Here is a 16955-nt window from a genome sequence, read left to right as displayed (position 1 = left end):
CCAGATGTCGCCGAATTCCAACCAGCTCACGTTTATCTATCAAATACCGGCTTATCACAGTACGCAAGCTGCCCTGCTCAATTCTGTGGCGGCAGGTCTTGCTGGGCTGGATTGCCGGTTCGTTCTTTTTCATTCCCTTTGTTGCGGTAGTTGGTCGCAGTTCGGTTGTGCTCTGTGGAGTCTGGTGGTTATTATCCAATGAACAAACAATCCTAACTGCAAACCATACGACGAACTTGAAACTCCGTGGTCGAGTGTGTTGTACTAGTGTACACTCCCAAAACGGAAGTGCCCAGAGACCAACGCCCACTCCGCACTCCACCTCCACCTTCACCACCTCCAACTCCCTCACCAAGCCTCCAAGGTTAAACCAACCTTGCACAATGGACCCAGACGCAAGCATTCCGGACTCCGAACCCTCAACCTTCAACTACATCCTCTCCTTCCTCCTCGTCGGCGTAGCATGGGGCTTCACAACCCCCTTTATCCGGCGCGCAGCGGCAGACTTCAACGCGCGACAAGAGAAGCAGCAACAGCAGCAACAGACCGGCACAGAACCCCGCGGACGATCGCAGACTCAATCGTCGAGTCCGGACTTTCGGGACGAGGCAGGAGAGGAGCAGGAGCTTCTTGTGCGGGATGATGCGGATGTTGAGGGTGATGGAGTGAGGAGGCGGAGTGCTAGTCAGCAGCGACAGGAGCAGCAGGCTGCTACTGGCGCAGGTGCTGAACAAGAGGGTGATGTGGACAACACGCCAGCGCCAGCCTGGATGCAATCGCAGCAGAAGTCCTGGGTGCGAACGAAGATCGTGTCTGTGTTCTGGACCGTTGTGAATATGCTCCGTACGCCGGCGTACTCGATTCCACTGGTCATCAATCTGACGGGGAGTATTTGGTTTTTCTTGCTTGTTGGAAAGCATGGTATGTCTATGTCTACGTCCCGCCATCCGTACCCCCGCAGGCCTTGTCTTGTCTTCTCCTTTGATTCGGTTCTATTGGGGTCTTGCTGGATGGTTGCTAATTGCGAGATTTTATAGAACTCTCTCTGACAGTGCCACTGGCGAATTCGAGTGCGTTTTTGTTTACGGTTTTGGGCGAGTGGTATGTTGATCGGAAGGTTATTGCGAAGGAGACCTGGTTGGGACTGGCGTTGGTGCTGGGCGGTATTGCGTTGTGTGTGCATTCGAAGAACCAGACTGGTTGAATCGATATATTTGATCTGGGAATTATAGATTTACTTACTATTGGGCACAACTTGAATCCACCTGCGATCAGAGCTTTGGACTCTAGCTACCGAATGGCGAACAGCCTTGGCTATTGTGTACAGCATGGGCGGCGTGTAGAGAAGTATTGACTTTGATAAGTTTTCAAGGTTGTAATCGTTGACGAGTGCATTTCATCTATACCATCACCATCAACCCGCCTCGTAGAAATTCACAAGAATCATATCCACAACTCATGCTATCTACACATACAAAAACATTTCATCCGTCAAGCGGCCTGTCGTCCAACACATAAATGCATCCGTGGCTTTGAAAGCAGGCGGGCATAAACAAGAAAAGAAAAGAAAAAAGAGACAGAGAAACAAGAGACGAACAGGAGAAAAACAAACAAACACCAACGTATACCATGCATCAGGTCGTGCAAAGAAATACAGCTGCCGAAGCGGGATAAAGCGCCAAGTCATCACACACATAACACAATTTTCCGGCTCCAAAGGTAAACCTAACCATAGTTACCCATACCAGACCGGACCGGACCCGCCGTGGTATCAACGCAGCGTGGGGATATATTGAAAACACAAGATCGAAATAAGGCTGAGCGTACACAATCATGCCCTAAAATACAGAACCTTAAACACCTCGGAACTGTGAGAAATGAAGTTAGCTTAATGATACATTTAAAGAACGTTAATGAAGAAAGGGAAGGGAGGAGGAACTCACCATCCGAACCACCAAGTACCACATCGCACCGAAGAACTTGAACATCGATAGACCAGCCACGGACCACAGTACAACCTCCATGTAGATGAGTGATTTCTTGGTTTGAGTAGAATCCTCGCTGTCACTGCTGCTGCTCTGATCATCGAATGTTTCCAGACCAGCTGCGCTCAGCACAACAGCACCCAGGGCAAAGTTGCAGAATACCCATGCCAACACGACGGCACTTCGGAATCCCTTGTAGTAGTCGGCCTGCTTCTCTTCTTCGGAGATGACCTGTACTTCCTTGGGGGGCTTCATGGAAAACTTCACCAATTCGGCTTCATACTGCGCGTTGAGATCGCCGTCATCCTGGGGAATGTTGACATCAACCTTGCCGCCAGGCTTCAAGTTCGCGGATGGCAGTTTCTCGGCCTTGTCGTCACCCTTGGTACCCCAGGTAATGTCGTGGGTGTTGCAGAAGGCGTAGATGTTGAGGACATTGATGTAGGTCGGGGTCAGAAGGATGTATTGGATGAACGAGGTGAACATGTGCCAGGGGTCCATGAAAATGAAGGACGCCACAAACCACATCACATAGGTCGAACCAAGGGACACAATGATAGAAAAGAAGGTCTTGTTGGTGAACAAATCGGTGACCGAGAACCCGTCAGACTGTACTTCAGACTGAATGGATTTCACAGTAACGAAGATGGCCGCGAATGACAAGTATATCATGATGCAAATCCAGAAATAGACCATGGTCATATAAAACTTGTTAGATCCACCAGGTCGGTTACCGAGAGCAAGTACGAAACAAGTGACCAGAGTTGCAAGATAAAGCCATTCGAAGACGATACCCAATACCTTTCCAGCGGTGCCCAGAAGTTCATCGCTACCAAGGTAGGTTGTCAGAATGTGGAAGACTAGGAAGAAATTACCGATACCGAACCACGCGAAGATCATCGCGATCGTTTGGTAGATAAACTCAATCATGAGAGCAAACTTGCGCAGGAAACTATGGTCACTGCGGAAGATCTGGTAGAAGTGGGTAATGGCGTAGACGGCAGCGAAGAAACTACCGTTCAACCAACGACGACGCTGGAGAATGAACTCGGCCATGCGGTCGGGAACATCGGTCTCACCAGTGGATGACTTGACGTATTGCAGCAACCAGCGGCACTTTCGCTTCGAGACAATCTCGAAACAAAGGATACGATCCTCAGCCAGATACATGTTGGCTGTGAAGATACCAGCATTTGCACCATGCATTTTCTCACCCATGAAGTATCGCTCGAGAGGACCTTGGCCGTTCTTGTCGTTTTGTAAAGCAACGTAACGATAGGCTGAGAAGGCACCAGGCAAGACGCTGATGAAACCGAATGCAGATTCCAAAGGCTTATCCAAAATGTTGCTAAGCTTGTACTCGAAGTTTTGACCAGCGACCAAGGGATTCAGAAGCTTTTTACCGTGTGACAGCATGACCTTGATCTCTCCGCAGGCACCACCGCACATAGGCTCAATGTCGAAGGCCTTCCACAAGTGGTAGATTGAATCCTTACCGGGCTTAGTACCGGCATCGAGGAGAACACAGATATTGGGATCCAAGACTCGACCAAATGCTTGAAAGAACCACCGATGGGAGTTGATCTTCTTCTGGTTCTTTTCCTTCAGACAGAAGATCAACTGCACAGGTGCGCCTGAGCGTGGCTTCATATGAACTTGTGTACCCTTAACTTCCAAGCCAATTTGGGTCGTGTATTCGTAAATGTGAGCGGTGACATCCTTGCCATTGACCTGCTGTTTGGCAATTCCGTCCTGGTAGACACCCAAAGCAGCCAACACAGCGCGAGTACGGGGATTGATCTTAGCACGACCATCGCTGATAATACAGACCACGATCTTCTTCCAAGCATCCTTGCCCCAGGTCTTGCTGCTGGTACGCGACACCATGTGATCAATGTTCTTGAAAACACCAGACATGGTGCGCGCGAAAAGGAAGTCATCCTCGTTGTACATGGTGACAACGATGAAGATCTCAGTGTGACGGGGCTTGGCAAAAAGCTTCTGGCGCAGTGTGAATCGCTCGTCGAAGAAGTCCGCGGGGTCGCAAGTAGCAGCCGAATAACGCATGTGAGTGAACTCATCACGACCAGGGGGTTCTGCGTGAGGCACCTGGCTCAAGAGTTTTGGCGCGATCGGACAATCAAGGACGAGATTGCCGTTAAACAATTGGACCTCCTTGACAGTCTTCCAGCGTCGAAGAGGAGCGGGACTAGGCGTTGGGCGCGGCTCATCGTCGAATTCCTCCTTATACGGGTCCGGCCCAAAGGGGTTCTCATGCTCCAACATGGGAGCACTAGGGTGTTCATCAAATGGGGACCGGCCTTCAGGATGCTGGCCGAGGTCATAGTCATACTCGTCATGATAAGGTTGAGCCTGAGGCGGATGCGACACATACTCGCCAGGGAGGTAGGCGTCATGGTGAGCATTGGGGTCGAATGTGTAGTCTTCATGACGATCGGGATGGCTGGGGTCTGCGTAAGGATTTTGGTAGCCAGAGTGTGGGACATTCTCGACGGAGTACTATAGAGTTAGATAGAAATTAGTGCTATTCCCGTCAAGGTACGACATGCGCGCAGTCATGATAGATGCCAAAATCCACTCACGGTTGGTTGAGAGGCAAGCTGATCAGCCGACGGCATATGCAAACGCTCGCCATATGGGTTGTGTGAATGTTGTGCGTAAGGGTTGTCTTCCAGCTGATAGGCATTTCCTGGGGATGGGGTCCGAATGTTGTAGCTGTTCATGTGCTGAGGATTGGGATTCAAAGGCGAGCGATTCTCGTCCCCGAAGGGGTCTGGCGTGCGCATCTTGTTAGCTTGTGCTGTTTTCACGGTTGCCCTAGATCACAATGGCTCAGTCGCCTAGACAGATAGAGCGAAGGAGAGTTGTCAAAGGGACCACGTAATGACCGTGCACCGTCAATGTCCAGCACCACGGCGCAAAAGTCAGACGGGTAGGTGAGGTATATGCGCAAAGAGATATTGGCAGAGAGAGAAATGCAGGTACGCAGGGCTGAAAGACAAGAAAAGGAGAGGAACTAACCGATGCGATTATAGGACATAGCGTCGAGCTAGGCTTGAAACTTAGCTCAAAGCAATAATGCCGCCCCGAAGGACAAGGGCAGAGGGGGGAGTCGTTGGTTGGAGATTGCGCCAGGAGCCAAGTGGAATCGACAGGCTCCGTGATGTGGAGGAATCACTAGTCCGAACGACGAACCCAAACTCTCGGCGGGCGTTTCAGAAACAGCGAATGTGCCAGACGAGATGATGAGAGGAGGAACAAATATGAGGGGGAGGGTCCGTGTCGCACGATTGGAGGAGTGTTAAAGGGCAAGACAGCAGAGATAAATTCCGGACCCCTGGGTGTTTACGAGGCCTTGACGATCGCTGTGATGACGGTGGAGATGAAGGCAGGCAGACGAATAGGCGCTTGACTGGCCGACCCGCAATAACAGTGGATGATGTGATGCGGTGCGATGCAATGTGAAGACGATGTTAAGGCTTGTATCTCGAAGGGCGAAGATGAGATGCAAGAATTCATGTGTGAAAGAAAAGGGACAGAAAAAAAAAGAGAGATCCAAACGCTGATTGGAAAATGAGCAGCAAGCCAATAATTCCCCGGGGGAGTGAAACGAGCGATCCACGGGTTGGTGATGCAGCGAGATGAAGTGGGGACAACCAGTGGTCACTAGGCCAACGTGAGGCACGCCTGTGGTGCTGCCAAGACGAAAATTGTAGTGCAGCCACGGGACGGGCGTGGCAAGTGCGACCAGTACCTGTGGTTGTGGCTGTGTCTGTGGCTGAGGCTGAGGGATACAACTTATTTTTAGCTACTGGCAACTTGGTTGCCTACACCCCGCACACAGTATGTATGTCGATGTGTCGCAGATGCATATGTCATATATCTTAGAATAGATATTGTATACATAGATACTATCCAATAGTCATATTTCCTAGCATGCCGTATTATAGTATAAGTAAATAGTAACACCTCGTGTGGTGCTACTGCCACTGTACTGCCGAGGTCACGGGAGATTAGATAGACGGCCCCGCTCATTCGACAGGGACAGACAGACAGAGCCCTACTGACGTAACCGCCATAGACATTTACTTCAATTCGCATTTACTTCCGTAATCGCATGGGAGATCTCTTTCAATATCAACCACCTCTCCCTCTACCTCCACCCCCACCTCCACCATGGCTCCCCCCCGTCAGCGTCTTATTTGTCTGCCTGGGCAACATCTGTCAGCCACCCCACCACCCTCACTCCGCCCCGCTAAGCCTTGCTGCCACTGTCCCATTCTAACGCCCACCAGGTCGGTCACCCATGGCCGAAGGCGTCTTCCGCAATGTCGCCGACTCCAATCCTATCATCGGCGAGATCGACTCGGCCGGTACCGGTGCTTATCACACCGATGAGCCCCCCGACTCACGGACCATGTCCACCCTACGCCGTCACGGCATCACCAGCTACCACCACGCCGCTCGAAAAGTCACCAAGGACGACTTTCTGAAATTCGACTACCTGATCGCCATGGACAAGTACAATCTGCGCGATCTCCTGGATACTCGTGTGTCTGTTATCAATTCATTGAACCGAAAAGCCGACCCCAAGTCTTCTGCCAAGAACACCCGAGCCGCGCGGGACGCTGCGCTGGGCGCTGCTGGTGACGACGCTAAGGTCGCGGAGGTTCGCTTGTTCGGGGACTATGGTCAGGGTGGTAAATTACATGATCGTGTTGGTGGTGGGGAGGTCGTGCAGGATCCCTATTACGGTGGTGCTAATGGCTTTGAGGAGGTCTATCAGCAAGTCGTGAGGTTCTCTCAGGGCTTTGTGGATTATCTGGAGAGTAATGAGTAGGTCAATGACTGGCTCGTGACATGATATATGAAAGGTGTGATATGGAATAATAGAATGTTGGGTCCCAATATCATAGACGTATGTTAGAATATACCAGATGGGATGCTAGTTACTACACTACCGGTAACACCAGATAAATGATACCAGTGCTATATATAGTAACCCACCTGGGCAGGAATGATAGTAAAGCCATTATGGATAGCAGCACAGATACTAGACAATCACCTGGGCAGGCGGTGTGATACTCAAGTTGATCCCAAGGAACTCTGCAATCTGGACACCTGCGTAACAACTTGAAGGAATACACAAAATAATCCCGAGGTAGTTTCCAGCTACTACACCTTAGAGCTTGATAGAATGACGTTGCAGAAATGTTACTCGCTTTGGTACATGATTATTTGTTATACAAGTATGTGGGACGGAACATAGTATGACACAGGGTAGACACCACAACACAATTGACCCCTCAATTAGACCTTGTCACTGATCTTGATAGCAGTCCTGCACCCTAGACGAATCACATCCACCAGTGGATCGTACGGCCTAGCCTCCTTAGAATCGTTGGCAACTGCGTGGTCCAGGTGCTCCAATTCCTCATCTCGAATTCGTCGGAATGTGCTCAGCATCTCCTTGAGCTCATCATCGAGTTCCTCCCCCTTTCGTTCTGCATCCGCCTCCCAAGATAGGATCTCCCTCACTTGGTCGTTGTAGTGTGAACCGATCTCCGTCTCCACCGCCTCGGTACATGCCATGGCTGCTTCCCGACCCAGCGCGGCGGTGGACCATCCTAGGAAAGTAGATGCAGCCTCCCAAAACGGGTACATGGCTGTCGGACGGATCTCATGCTTCGCAACAAGTTGGTTGAATGTCTTCAGGTGGCCTGCCTCCTGGTCGTACATGTGCTTCATTAAGGGTCGGAGGTGTGGATGGGATCGGACGATTTGAGGGGTTTGCGCGGTGTAGATGCGAGTCGCGGCGAGCTCACCGGCCTGATTGACCCGCAGAGCGCTGTCCATGAATTCACGCTGTTTCTTGCTCAGAACATATCGAGGCTTAGAGGTACCGTCCGTTCCGGTCGTAGAGGCGTATCGGTGCTGGGATCGGACCGCAGTGGGGGCAAGGAAATCGAGAAAGATTGATGATACTCGTCGAGTTGGGCGTCGGCATTGCGCTAGCAAACACCCCCGAAGAGTAGGGATAGACTCCATTGTGCGTATTCTCAGAGCTGAAGCTTGCTGCTGTGGCTGTCGAGTCTTGGAGGTCGGTCGGTAAAAAGGGCCTTGCCGCTGCCGCGCGCTTGAGTCTTGGCGCGCCGGACGTCATGAACCGACGGCAAAGGCCAACTTGCGACAGACAACCACGCCCTCCCGGCAATACCCTCGTCTTTCACGCCACCCGCCGTTTGTACAGAGCCTTCATATTTGGTGGGGGATTTTCTCCGAGATCGAAATTCCGCCTTGACTCCATCGCCTAACTCGAGGAACACCTTTGTTGAATCTTTGCGCCTCCTAGCCAGGAGCCTATTTGACTTGGAGACTAGGTTAGGCAGGCATACGGAGAAGCAGGCAGCCGATCTACACACACGTTCTTTCATCTGAAGTCTTAGCACCGGCCCAAATACCGGTTGAATTCAGTCAGAATGGCGGACGCTTTGGACGAGGAGCTGCTCGCTCTGGCAGGCGACTCTGACGAGGAACAATCACCTCCTCCCCAGCAGAAAGATGAATCACCGGCACCATCCCGCTCATCTCGTTCACCAGACCGCGATTTTTCACCTGAGCCCACAAGTCGCAAAGGTTCAACCAAACATTCGAGGAAGTCAGTGAAAGACGAAGAGGACGGCGAAATGTGAGTTATGCCTTAGTCTGGTTGCCCAGTCTCATTTACTAATGTACGTATTTGTTGTATTCAGCTCCGATGCCGAGTCACACCACTCTCTTCAGTCTGCCCCCATGTCGGAGTCCGACTCTGAGGGAGGGGGTTCTGATGATGAAGACCGCCCAATTTTCCCATACGACAAGCTGTACTATTCAGCGAAGGAGAAGGATGAAATTATGGCGATGCCCGAAATTCAGCGTGAGGAGATGCTCTCCGAGCGTGCCCAGCAAGTCGACCGTCACAACCAGGATCTTGCTCTACGCCGGCTCCTCGCCTCCAGAGAGCGCGAAGAGGCGCGTGCCGCCAAGCAGGCCAAGCGAAAAGCCGGCTCGGCTGGTCTAGATGAAACCCAGCGCAAGAGTTCCCGACAGAAGACAACGCTTGGTGGCCGCAAGGTCGGGGAAACCTCTGCAGCAATCGATGCCTATAAGCGCCAGCGCGAGCAGAAGGGCAAGCGTGATCAGAACCGCGCTCGAGACACTACCCAGACACGCAGGCGATCTTCTGTCTCAAGCGCCTCTCTGGGCTCGGATGACGATGCCGATGCGGACAGCGACATTGATCTTGATGACCGCGTTGGAAGCTCTAAAGTCGTTCCCAAGGACGACCCTCCCGCCGAACTACGCGATATTCAACGTGCCCGTGTCGGCCGCAGCAACTTTGCTCAAGTCTGCTTCTACCCTGGATTCAACGAGCGTATCACTGGCTGCTATGCACGTGTCAACATTGGCCCTAGCAAAGAGACGGGCCTCAATGAATACCGTCTCTGCTTGATCACTGGTAAGAGCTCCTTCTCATGACCGATGTGGCCATTTCACGCCAGTCACTAACTTCCCGATAGGGTTCACCTCAGGAAAGCCCTATGCTATGGAGGGAGCCAATGGCCGCTCATTTGTCGTTGATCAGTATGCCAAATTAGCCCACGGAAAGGCCATTCGAGATTTCCCCTTCATCGCCTGCTCCGATTCTTCTTTCAGTGACGTGCGTTGCCTACTCCCACCTTTATTTGAGGATGGTTTCACTAACCAGTCTACAGAGCGAATACGCCCGTTACCGCAAGACTATGGCGGTCGAGGATTGCAAGATGGCGACCCAGAGCAAAGTAGCAGCAAAGGTTGTCGATATTAACAAACTCATCAACCACCAGTTCACGAAGGAAGAATTGAGCGAAAAGCTTCGCAAACAAGGCGCACTTGATGAAAAGAAGAACGTCCTTCGCGAAAACGACATTCAAAAAGATCTACAAGTTGCACGAGCCAATGGCAACGATGACGAAGCTGAGCGTCTGCAAAAGGAGCTCAATGACCTTCGCAACCCCAATCTCTCTTGGGGAACATCTCTCGCTGCCAAGCCAGCCGGGGAAACCAAACTCTCTGAAGCAGAACGCGTTCACCAGATCAACTTGCGAAACCAGAAGCTCAACCACGAGAATGTGCGTCGAGCCCAACTTGAGGAACGCAAGGCTGCTCGCCTAGCTGCCGCTGCTGTGGCTCGGGGTGAGGCCACTGTCAATCCTTTCATGCGTGTTCGAACCATTGCGAAGACCCACCACGACGTAAACACGAAGCCCACAGACTCACCGAAACCCGCTGATTCTACCCCCACCGATAACCCCAAGGAATCTGCCAAGTCGGGCGCCGATGGTGCTTTAGATGCGTCCAAGCCTAGCTTGACCCCGAAGAAGCAGAGTGGTTTCATGATTAGTTACCGCAACAACGATGACGAGAACATCGCGGCTTTGGATATGGACATTGATATCGATATTTAAGACTGTCGCATATCTGATCGGTTGCATATTTTCGTCCAAGTTCTGTCGACTCGGATGCGGTTTATGTCACTAAGCTAAGCATCTAGCAGTTGACCAAATCTTTTTAATAACCTCAAAAACCCTGTACACACTAGAATATCCACCGGCGGATGCTGATAGGGTGTCTTCTTTTTCTTGTTTCTTTTTTTCATTTGGGATAAGGCGCACGATCATGCGGCGTCAAGCAAAAGAAAATCCTACGGGAACACCTGTATTATGAGCACAATTCGAATGGAGCATGACTATTTTTCAAGCCACTTGGGCAGCATGCGTAGTAATAGGTACGAATTCTGGAAAACAAGTAGCTAATCAGTTGACTAGCCAATCAGTAATTGATTTGTCCTATACTTTCTTCTAACCAGATACAATAAATTCTGATTCTAGAAAATCCGTAGTGGTAGAATTACAGACAGACACGATCAGACAATTTCGATGGTTGAATTGCTCCATTGGTTTATAGTGGCGCGCGTTGATAGAGTCACGTGTATGGCCCAGCAACGCGAAGCACGCGCACATCGCGTTTCCACCTCCCCAGGTATGCCACCCTTGAAGACCCGCATTGTCGACTCTTCAAACCTCCTCATTACAATCGATTGATCCCACAATGATCCGTGACACTGTATAATTGCTCCGAAATATCATTTGCAACCGTACACATCCACAATGTCCTCTGCATCTACACCGCGTTCGACGCGCTCCCCGTCGCCAGCGAACAATTCGCCTAACATGCTTACCCCCGGCCAAAAGATCAAGGCTATGATGGCGGAATTCGACAGTGATAGCGAGAGCGACTTTCAAGCCACGAAAAAGAAAACTACAATTCCGAAGCTGGACTTCGGTCGCAATAACACATCGACTACTACTGAACGGCGCCCACTTCAATCTAATAACGACAGCTCGGACGACTCGGACGATGCAGATGATATTGTTCGACCTCAGGGTCGAATGGCTGCTCGAATGCAAGGTTCCACCAATGAGAGCAGTGAACAAGGATCTGCTTTCTCTCGCCTGTCGAATGCACTCCGATCCGAGAAAGAACAAGCCCAGAAGCCACGCGAGAAAAGCCCCGCGTCGGTCCACGAGTCAAGCGATGATGACTTACCCGTAACGGGGTCCAAGAAGAGGAATAATGCGCAGGTTCAGCGCTCTTCTACCACCGGAGACTCACCTACTCATAGTCGTACCGACTCGCCATTATTTGTTTCCTCGCCTGCAGCTACCAGGCCGCAATCCGAATCCCGCAGCGACAAAGCATCCGGAAGCGACAGTGAAGCACCTAGTAAGGCAAAGAACGCCAGATTTCTTGAACTTATCGCCCAAAAACGCAAAGAGCGCCAAGAGCGGGAGCGAGTCGAGGCCGAAGAAAAGGCCGCCCGACGAGCGAAAATGGAGCAATTCAGCTCTGATATTCTATCTGGTGAGGAGAGTGGAGCTGATGATCCGGGTTCTGCGCATAAGTTATCTCAGAAAGCTCGTCAACCGCGAAAGGCTAGCAAGAAGGCCCTGGAAGAGATGAGCAGAGAGACTCAGCGCATGAGCCGGAATATGCAGCTTGCCCACCAAGCCCAGACCAAGAAAAAGATTACGAAGGAAAGCCTGTTTGCTCGATTCAACTTTATGCAAGCCGATCCCCCCCCCCAGCCGAACCCGCAGCGGCGAACTCGTCTTCCGCAGCTGGATCACAAAACTCATCCGATATCGAGGGACAAAAGAATGAGACTCCTCGCACCTCCCCTGTCCTTGGTCCTGCTGATGGAGAGAAGCCCACCGAAATGCCGGCTGATGGCCAGCCAGAAGCAGTTCACGAGCAGGCCGATATCGAGATGACTGATCTCCCCACCCTTGAGGAGGCCATTGCCGACACGCCAATTGAACCAAAGGACACAGATGCCCTCGTTGCGCCTGTACCTGAAGTCATCGCGAAGTCACCCGGAAGCATCGTTCAGCCCAAGGAAGCAATTCGAAAAATCACCCCGCCCTCTGTCCGTGTCCTCATGTCCCGACAAGAGGTCGCTCAACATCAACACGATGGGTCAGACAGTGATGAATTGGAGGTTATTACGTCTCCGGCCAAATGCCGTCGAATCGCCGCCTTTGAGAATCTGCCCTCCCGCCAGATGCAGGAATCTTCCTCCATGACCAAGCTAAAAGCTCTGGCTCATCTCACTTCTCCCAACCATAAGATGAGTTCGATGAGCTCCGCCGAACTCTCTGCCAGTCTTCTTTACAAGGCGCGTCAACAAGCCGCAAAAGACAGACGGGAGCGTATCGAAGAGCTCAGGGCAAAGGGTGTTGTCATTGAGACTGCCGAGGAGCGTGCCGCCATGGAAGACAATGTTGAAGATCTGGTTGAGAAAGCCCGCCAAGAAGCCGATGAGATTGCCCGCGAGGAGCGTGCGGCCAGGAGGAAGGCGAAGGGCCTTGATGCTGATGACGATGAGGAAGACGATGATGACTATGCTTTCTCTGGATCTGATGACGATGCATCTGGCGACGACGAAGATGAGGATGAAGAGAAGAGTGCCAAGGGAGAAATGAGCATGTTCGAACGAGAGGCAGATGAAGCAGATGAATCTTCTGGAGATGAATCGGAGGCGGCCGTCTCAGAGCCCGAAATCGAAGCCCCCGGATCCAGGAGAAAACGCCGCACCCGCGTCGTTAGCGACGACGAAGACGACGAAGAAAACGAACAGCAGATCCCTTCTACGCCTGTCCGACCCCCATCTCATGTTCCGCAGTCGGCTGAACGACCCAAGTTCCCCGGAATGGAGACCCCGGACATGTCCATGGGTCTCACTCAAGCCTTTGCGGGCACTCTTGCCGACGAAAACGCCAGTCAGCCAGGAACGGGCACTATTCCTTTCTCTCTCCCTGATCCTGGTAGACCAGTTCCCAGACTTCGCGCTGAGGAATCTGAGATTCTTGTTAAGGACAGCCAGGAACAAAACGAGACCGATTTCATGCCCGCCTACAATACAAATGTCAACAGGGTATCAGAATCTCCTGCAGGACATGGTTTCTCTGAATTCTCGCAAATTCCGGATCCGACGCAGGATGAGGGCTTTGTCTTCTCGCCATTCGACCCTTCCAAGCGCTTCAGAGGAACGCCGCCTGTTTCGACCATCGACACTGTGATTGTTGGCCAAAGCCAGTCACCTGTTGCTGAACGGAAAGGACGAAAAATTCGACGAGGACGTGCTGCCAATCTGTCCGCCGTCGAGGAGCAAAATGAAGACGAGGGTGAATTTGAGATTAACGCCAACGCTTTCAACGTAATGAAGAAGGCGGCCAAGAAGACAACAACGCCCTATGACAAGAAGAACAGTAAGGCGAAGGGCGTGGTTGATGAAGCCGCTGAGGAATCCGGAGATGAATATGCTGGTATTGGAGGTGCTAGTGATGACAGCGATGGCGAAGAGGATATCCGCGATCTGAATATGATCAATGACAACAGTGGCGAAGTCGTGGATGAGAAAGAGCTTGCCGCTCTGAATGCGTATGTGTGGAAATGTCTTTTTGTCTGATTCTTATTTACTGACATGCTCTAGTTCCCATCAACGAAACCGTGACGAGAAGGATGTCGCCAAGTTGCTCAAGGATATCTCCACTGGAGCTCTGCGTCGTCGTCGCGGCGGTGACGATGACCTTGACCTCGACGATTCGGACGATGAGCGCGTTGCGCGTCGACGCGAAAAACAGCGCGAATTCGCAAAGATGCGCAGAGCTCTGCTTGCCGACGACAAGGTTGGAGCTCTCGCCGAGAATCCCAAGAAGGCTGCCTTCTTCAAGGCTATTGAGGATCGCGAAGACCAGGACGACTTTGAGCTGGAGTTCTTAGAAGAGAAGGATGGTGCCTCGCTGGGCGAATCCTCGCAAGATGTAGCCGCCGATCAACAGCCCGATGCTGGAGACGATAGCAAGAAGCGCAAGCGACCCCTTGAACCTTCTACTGAAGATGCCACCAATCGACCTCCTCCTCACCTCCGCCGAACAGCTGCTAGCGCGATGTCGAAGAAGCCCGCTACCCTGGCCGAGGTCCGTGAGACTCTTTCCTTCCTCACCGAGACTCATGAATATGACTCTTTCCACGAGGATGCCTCGATCGACGGAGACGAGGAACCCGGCGAAGAAGCCGACAATAACACCTCCGGCAACGACGAAGCCTACTCCGAAGACGCCCAATCCCAGCCCAAAGAGACCTTCGCCAAACCCAGTCATCCGCGCCGCACTCGCGGAACAGTCATCGATCGACTTGCCCTCCTGCGCCAGGCATCTTCCAACTCCGCAACCACAACCGCATCTGGCTCCACAAACAACAAAATGGCCTTCCACGGCGGCGGAAACTCAGATGGACCCATCGGATTCCGACCTCCCCAACTCCTGCGTCGTGTCACTTCCGGCTCATCTTCCAGCAACTCAACTACGTCCAACTCATCGAGCAGAATTCCCACCGCTGCGTCAGGGCCTAAGAAGGGTGGTGCAGTCAATTCCTACACTGCTGCACGCGAGCAGGAGCGTGAGAGACAATTGCGTTCCAAGCAACGCAATGGCGGATCTAATATTGCTAAGCTGCTGAGCAAGCATGCTGGTGGTGGACTGGGTTCGTTGGCTGGCAATGGTCAATGGGATTGAGCTGGCACTCAACTTCAAGTTTGTTATGAGAATCATTACGCATATCGATTACTAGTACTACCATATGTTTGGCGTTTGGGTGGGGGCTTTTTTTGCAAGGAGGTATAAGTAGTACATTGGGCATTTTAGGATCATACAAATAGTACACTATCTTTCATTCAATTAGGTTTAGCGAGTTTTTACATAATATTCTTAGGTGTCCATTCATAACAACCCCTTTAAAGTCTCTTCCAATAGCCTTTCAAGTTACCATAAGCAGCGTCTCATCCCAGTGTTTTCACAAAGCTCTCTGTGCCCTCGCCAAATCCGTGTCAACATCTGGCAATAGGCGCGTGGGTCTCGAAGGTTAGGATGCTCGAGAGAATCTCTCCCTGGGTCGTGCTTGATCCGAGCATCTTTGGTCGACGACTGTTCAGTTGAGTGATGGCCCATATCGAGTTCGACGTAATCAGGGCCGTAGGGGCCTATTTCCCTAGCATGCGCAAAAACAGTGAAAATCAATAGACGCCAACGGCTACTACTACATCCTCTTTGCTTTTATGAAAATTGCGTATCCTAAACCAAACTTCCAAAGACGCCAACTCGGCCAGTTCCTGTGTTGGGATGATGAATGCGCCATTGATCCAGACTCAAGACGAGCTCGGTTTACGCGTTGTCGGCGACACTTGTTAATCCGGACATTTAGCCAGCTGTTAATGGCCAATTCCATCTCCTCTTTGCTAAACTTTGAGGTAGGTATGTACGCACCCGGCTTGAAGTGCGGATCAGCACCCAGTAATTTGCCCATTGGTCTTGCACCTGAACTTTGAGCGAACTGTTTTCTGGCTACCTATCAGTACCAATAACGCTCCTTCTTGAACAGCGCGATGGATCGACGTGGGTGTCCTGCAGTGGTACCCATGGCTCGATGTTGGAGTACGACAGGCTTTGGGGATGCTGTAGCATCATCCCCACGGTTGTATTTGCCGTAGGTGTGAAGCGTGAAACGGAAGACCGTGGTTCATGGGGATGTTTTCGTCCGGCGTGTCAAGTGTATCAAACGAGGGCACCAGTGACGCTGCGTGCCTGCGCTCTTGGAAACGAACGACGGGCTTTGATCAGCCCAAACCATGTCCAGCATCGGTGTTGTGCTTTGGAAGTTTATATTAGGGTCTGCTGCACTGGGATCTTTGATGCTATCAACGCGTTTGGCATCCATCTTACTGATCAAGCCTTCATTGTCACAGATTGCTGAATATCTCAGTGGCTGCCGACGACGGCATCAGGATTGGGCTTTTTCTATCTGGTAAGCTCCATCATTTCACGCAGTAATGGGTGTAGTAGATGAACTTACCGCAGAATGAGCTCCAGTGGGTACAGATCCGCACAATTGTCTTGCCATTACCTGATTACCTGAGGAAGGCACGATTTGGAAGGCACGGCGAGTTGGATACTTCCCGAGGTCGGCGTACTTCAAGTTGCAGCAACCACGCCCCAAAGGGTACTCAATAGTTCTAGTATTAGTAGCAGCAATGCACCGTAAAGACATTGTCTCAACATAAAATAGATATCATCGGAAACCCTCTGAGATACACGGTATTACTATCATAGATTCATAGAATATCGTGAACAAGAGCAAGAAAAGTCTCATCGTCAGCCAGAATACGAGTAATTGTATGATGTGTACGCGTGTACTCGTATACTTCCTTATCCCAATTCGGGTTGGCGGATCCAAAAAGGTATAGATCACGTGATATTATAAACCATCGCTGACTTCAGTATGGTTTGTAACTATAACTAGGTTAAATTCTTG

At 51.4% G+C, this 16955-nt stretch overlaps 6 protein-coding genes across 6 annotated transcripts; 4 read left to right on the top strand and 2 right to left on the bottom strand.

Annotated features, from left to right (window-relative positions):
* Positions 1 to 383: 383 nt before the first annotated feature.
* Positions 384 to 1204, top strand: N7481_012358 (uncharacterized protein; the record flags this gene model as incomplete). Its single annotated transcript, XM_057271577.1, has 2 exons — positions 384 to 921; positions 1038 to 1204. The coding sequence occupies 2 exons, from the start codon at positions 384 to 386 to the stop codon at positions 1202 to 1204; spliced, it is 705 nt and encodes a 234-aa protein (XP_057115765.1).
* A 649-nt stretch (positions 1205 to 1853) lies between these two features.
* chsA (chitin synthase I) lies at positions 1854 to 4792 on the bottom strand (the record flags this gene model as incomplete). Its single annotated transcript, XM_057271576.1, has 3 exons — positions 1854 to 1868; positions 1944 to 4505; positions 4589 to 4792. The coding sequence occupies 3 exons, from the start codon at positions 4790 to 4792 to the stop codon at positions 1854 to 1856; spliced, it is 2781 nt and encodes a 926-aa protein (XP_057115764.1).
* Positions 4793 to 6312: 1520 nt separating this feature from the next.
* ltpA (tyrosine protein phosphatase LTP1) lies at positions 6313 to 6846 on the top strand (the record flags this gene model as incomplete). Its single annotated transcript, XM_057271575.1, has 1 exon — positions 6313 to 6846. The coding sequence occupies one exon, from the start codon at positions 6313 to 6315 to the stop codon at positions 6844 to 6846; it is 534 nt and encodes a 177-aa protein (XP_057115763.1).
* A 470-nt stretch (positions 6847 to 7316) lies between these two features.
* N7481_012355 (demethoxyubiquinone hydroxylase family protein) lies at positions 7317 to 8054 on the bottom strand (the record flags this gene model as incomplete). Its single annotated transcript, XM_057271574.1, has 1 exon — positions 7317 to 8054. One exon carries the CDS (start codon positions 8052 to 8054, stop codon positions 7317 to 7319), a length of 738 nt encoding a protein of 245 aa, XP_057115762.1.
* Positions 8055 to 8485: 431 nt separating this feature from the next.
* N7481_012354 (RNA polymerase-associated protein) lies at positions 8486 to 10492 on the top strand (the record flags this gene model as incomplete). Its single annotated transcript, XM_057271573.1, has 4 exons — positions 8486 to 8694; positions 8759 to 9504; positions 9566 to 9705; positions 9761 to 10492. The coding sequence occupies 4 exons, from the start codon at positions 8486 to 8488 to the stop codon at positions 10490 to 10492; spliced, it is 1827 nt and encodes a 608-aa protein (XP_057115761.1).
* A 702-nt stretch (positions 10493 to 11194) lies between these two features.
* Positions 11195 to 15163, top strand: N7481_012353 (uncharacterized protein; the record flags this gene model as incomplete). The annotated part of the gene is made up of 3 exons (XM_057271572.1): positions 11195 to 12129; positions 12156 to 14027; positions 14080 to 15163. The coding sequence occupies 3 exons, from the start codon at positions 11195 to 11197 to the stop codon at positions 15161 to 15163; spliced, it is 3891 nt and encodes a 1296-aa protein (XP_057115760.1).
* Positions 15164 to 16955: the final 1792 nt, after the last annotated feature.

The sequence above is a fragment of the Penicillium waksmanii genome (assembly GCF_028829765.1).
Source record: "Penicillium waksmanii strain IBT 27052 chromosome Unknown utg000010l:1.0-3698451.0:1.0-3701458.0, whole genome shotgun sequence".
Taxonomy (NCBI): domain Eukaryota; kingdom Fungi; phylum Ascomycota; class Eurotiomycetes; order Eurotiales; family Aspergillaceae; genus Penicillium; species Penicillium waksmanii.
Note: the sequence above shows the minus strand (reverse complement) of the source record. Positions and strands in the feature narration are given on the sequence as shown.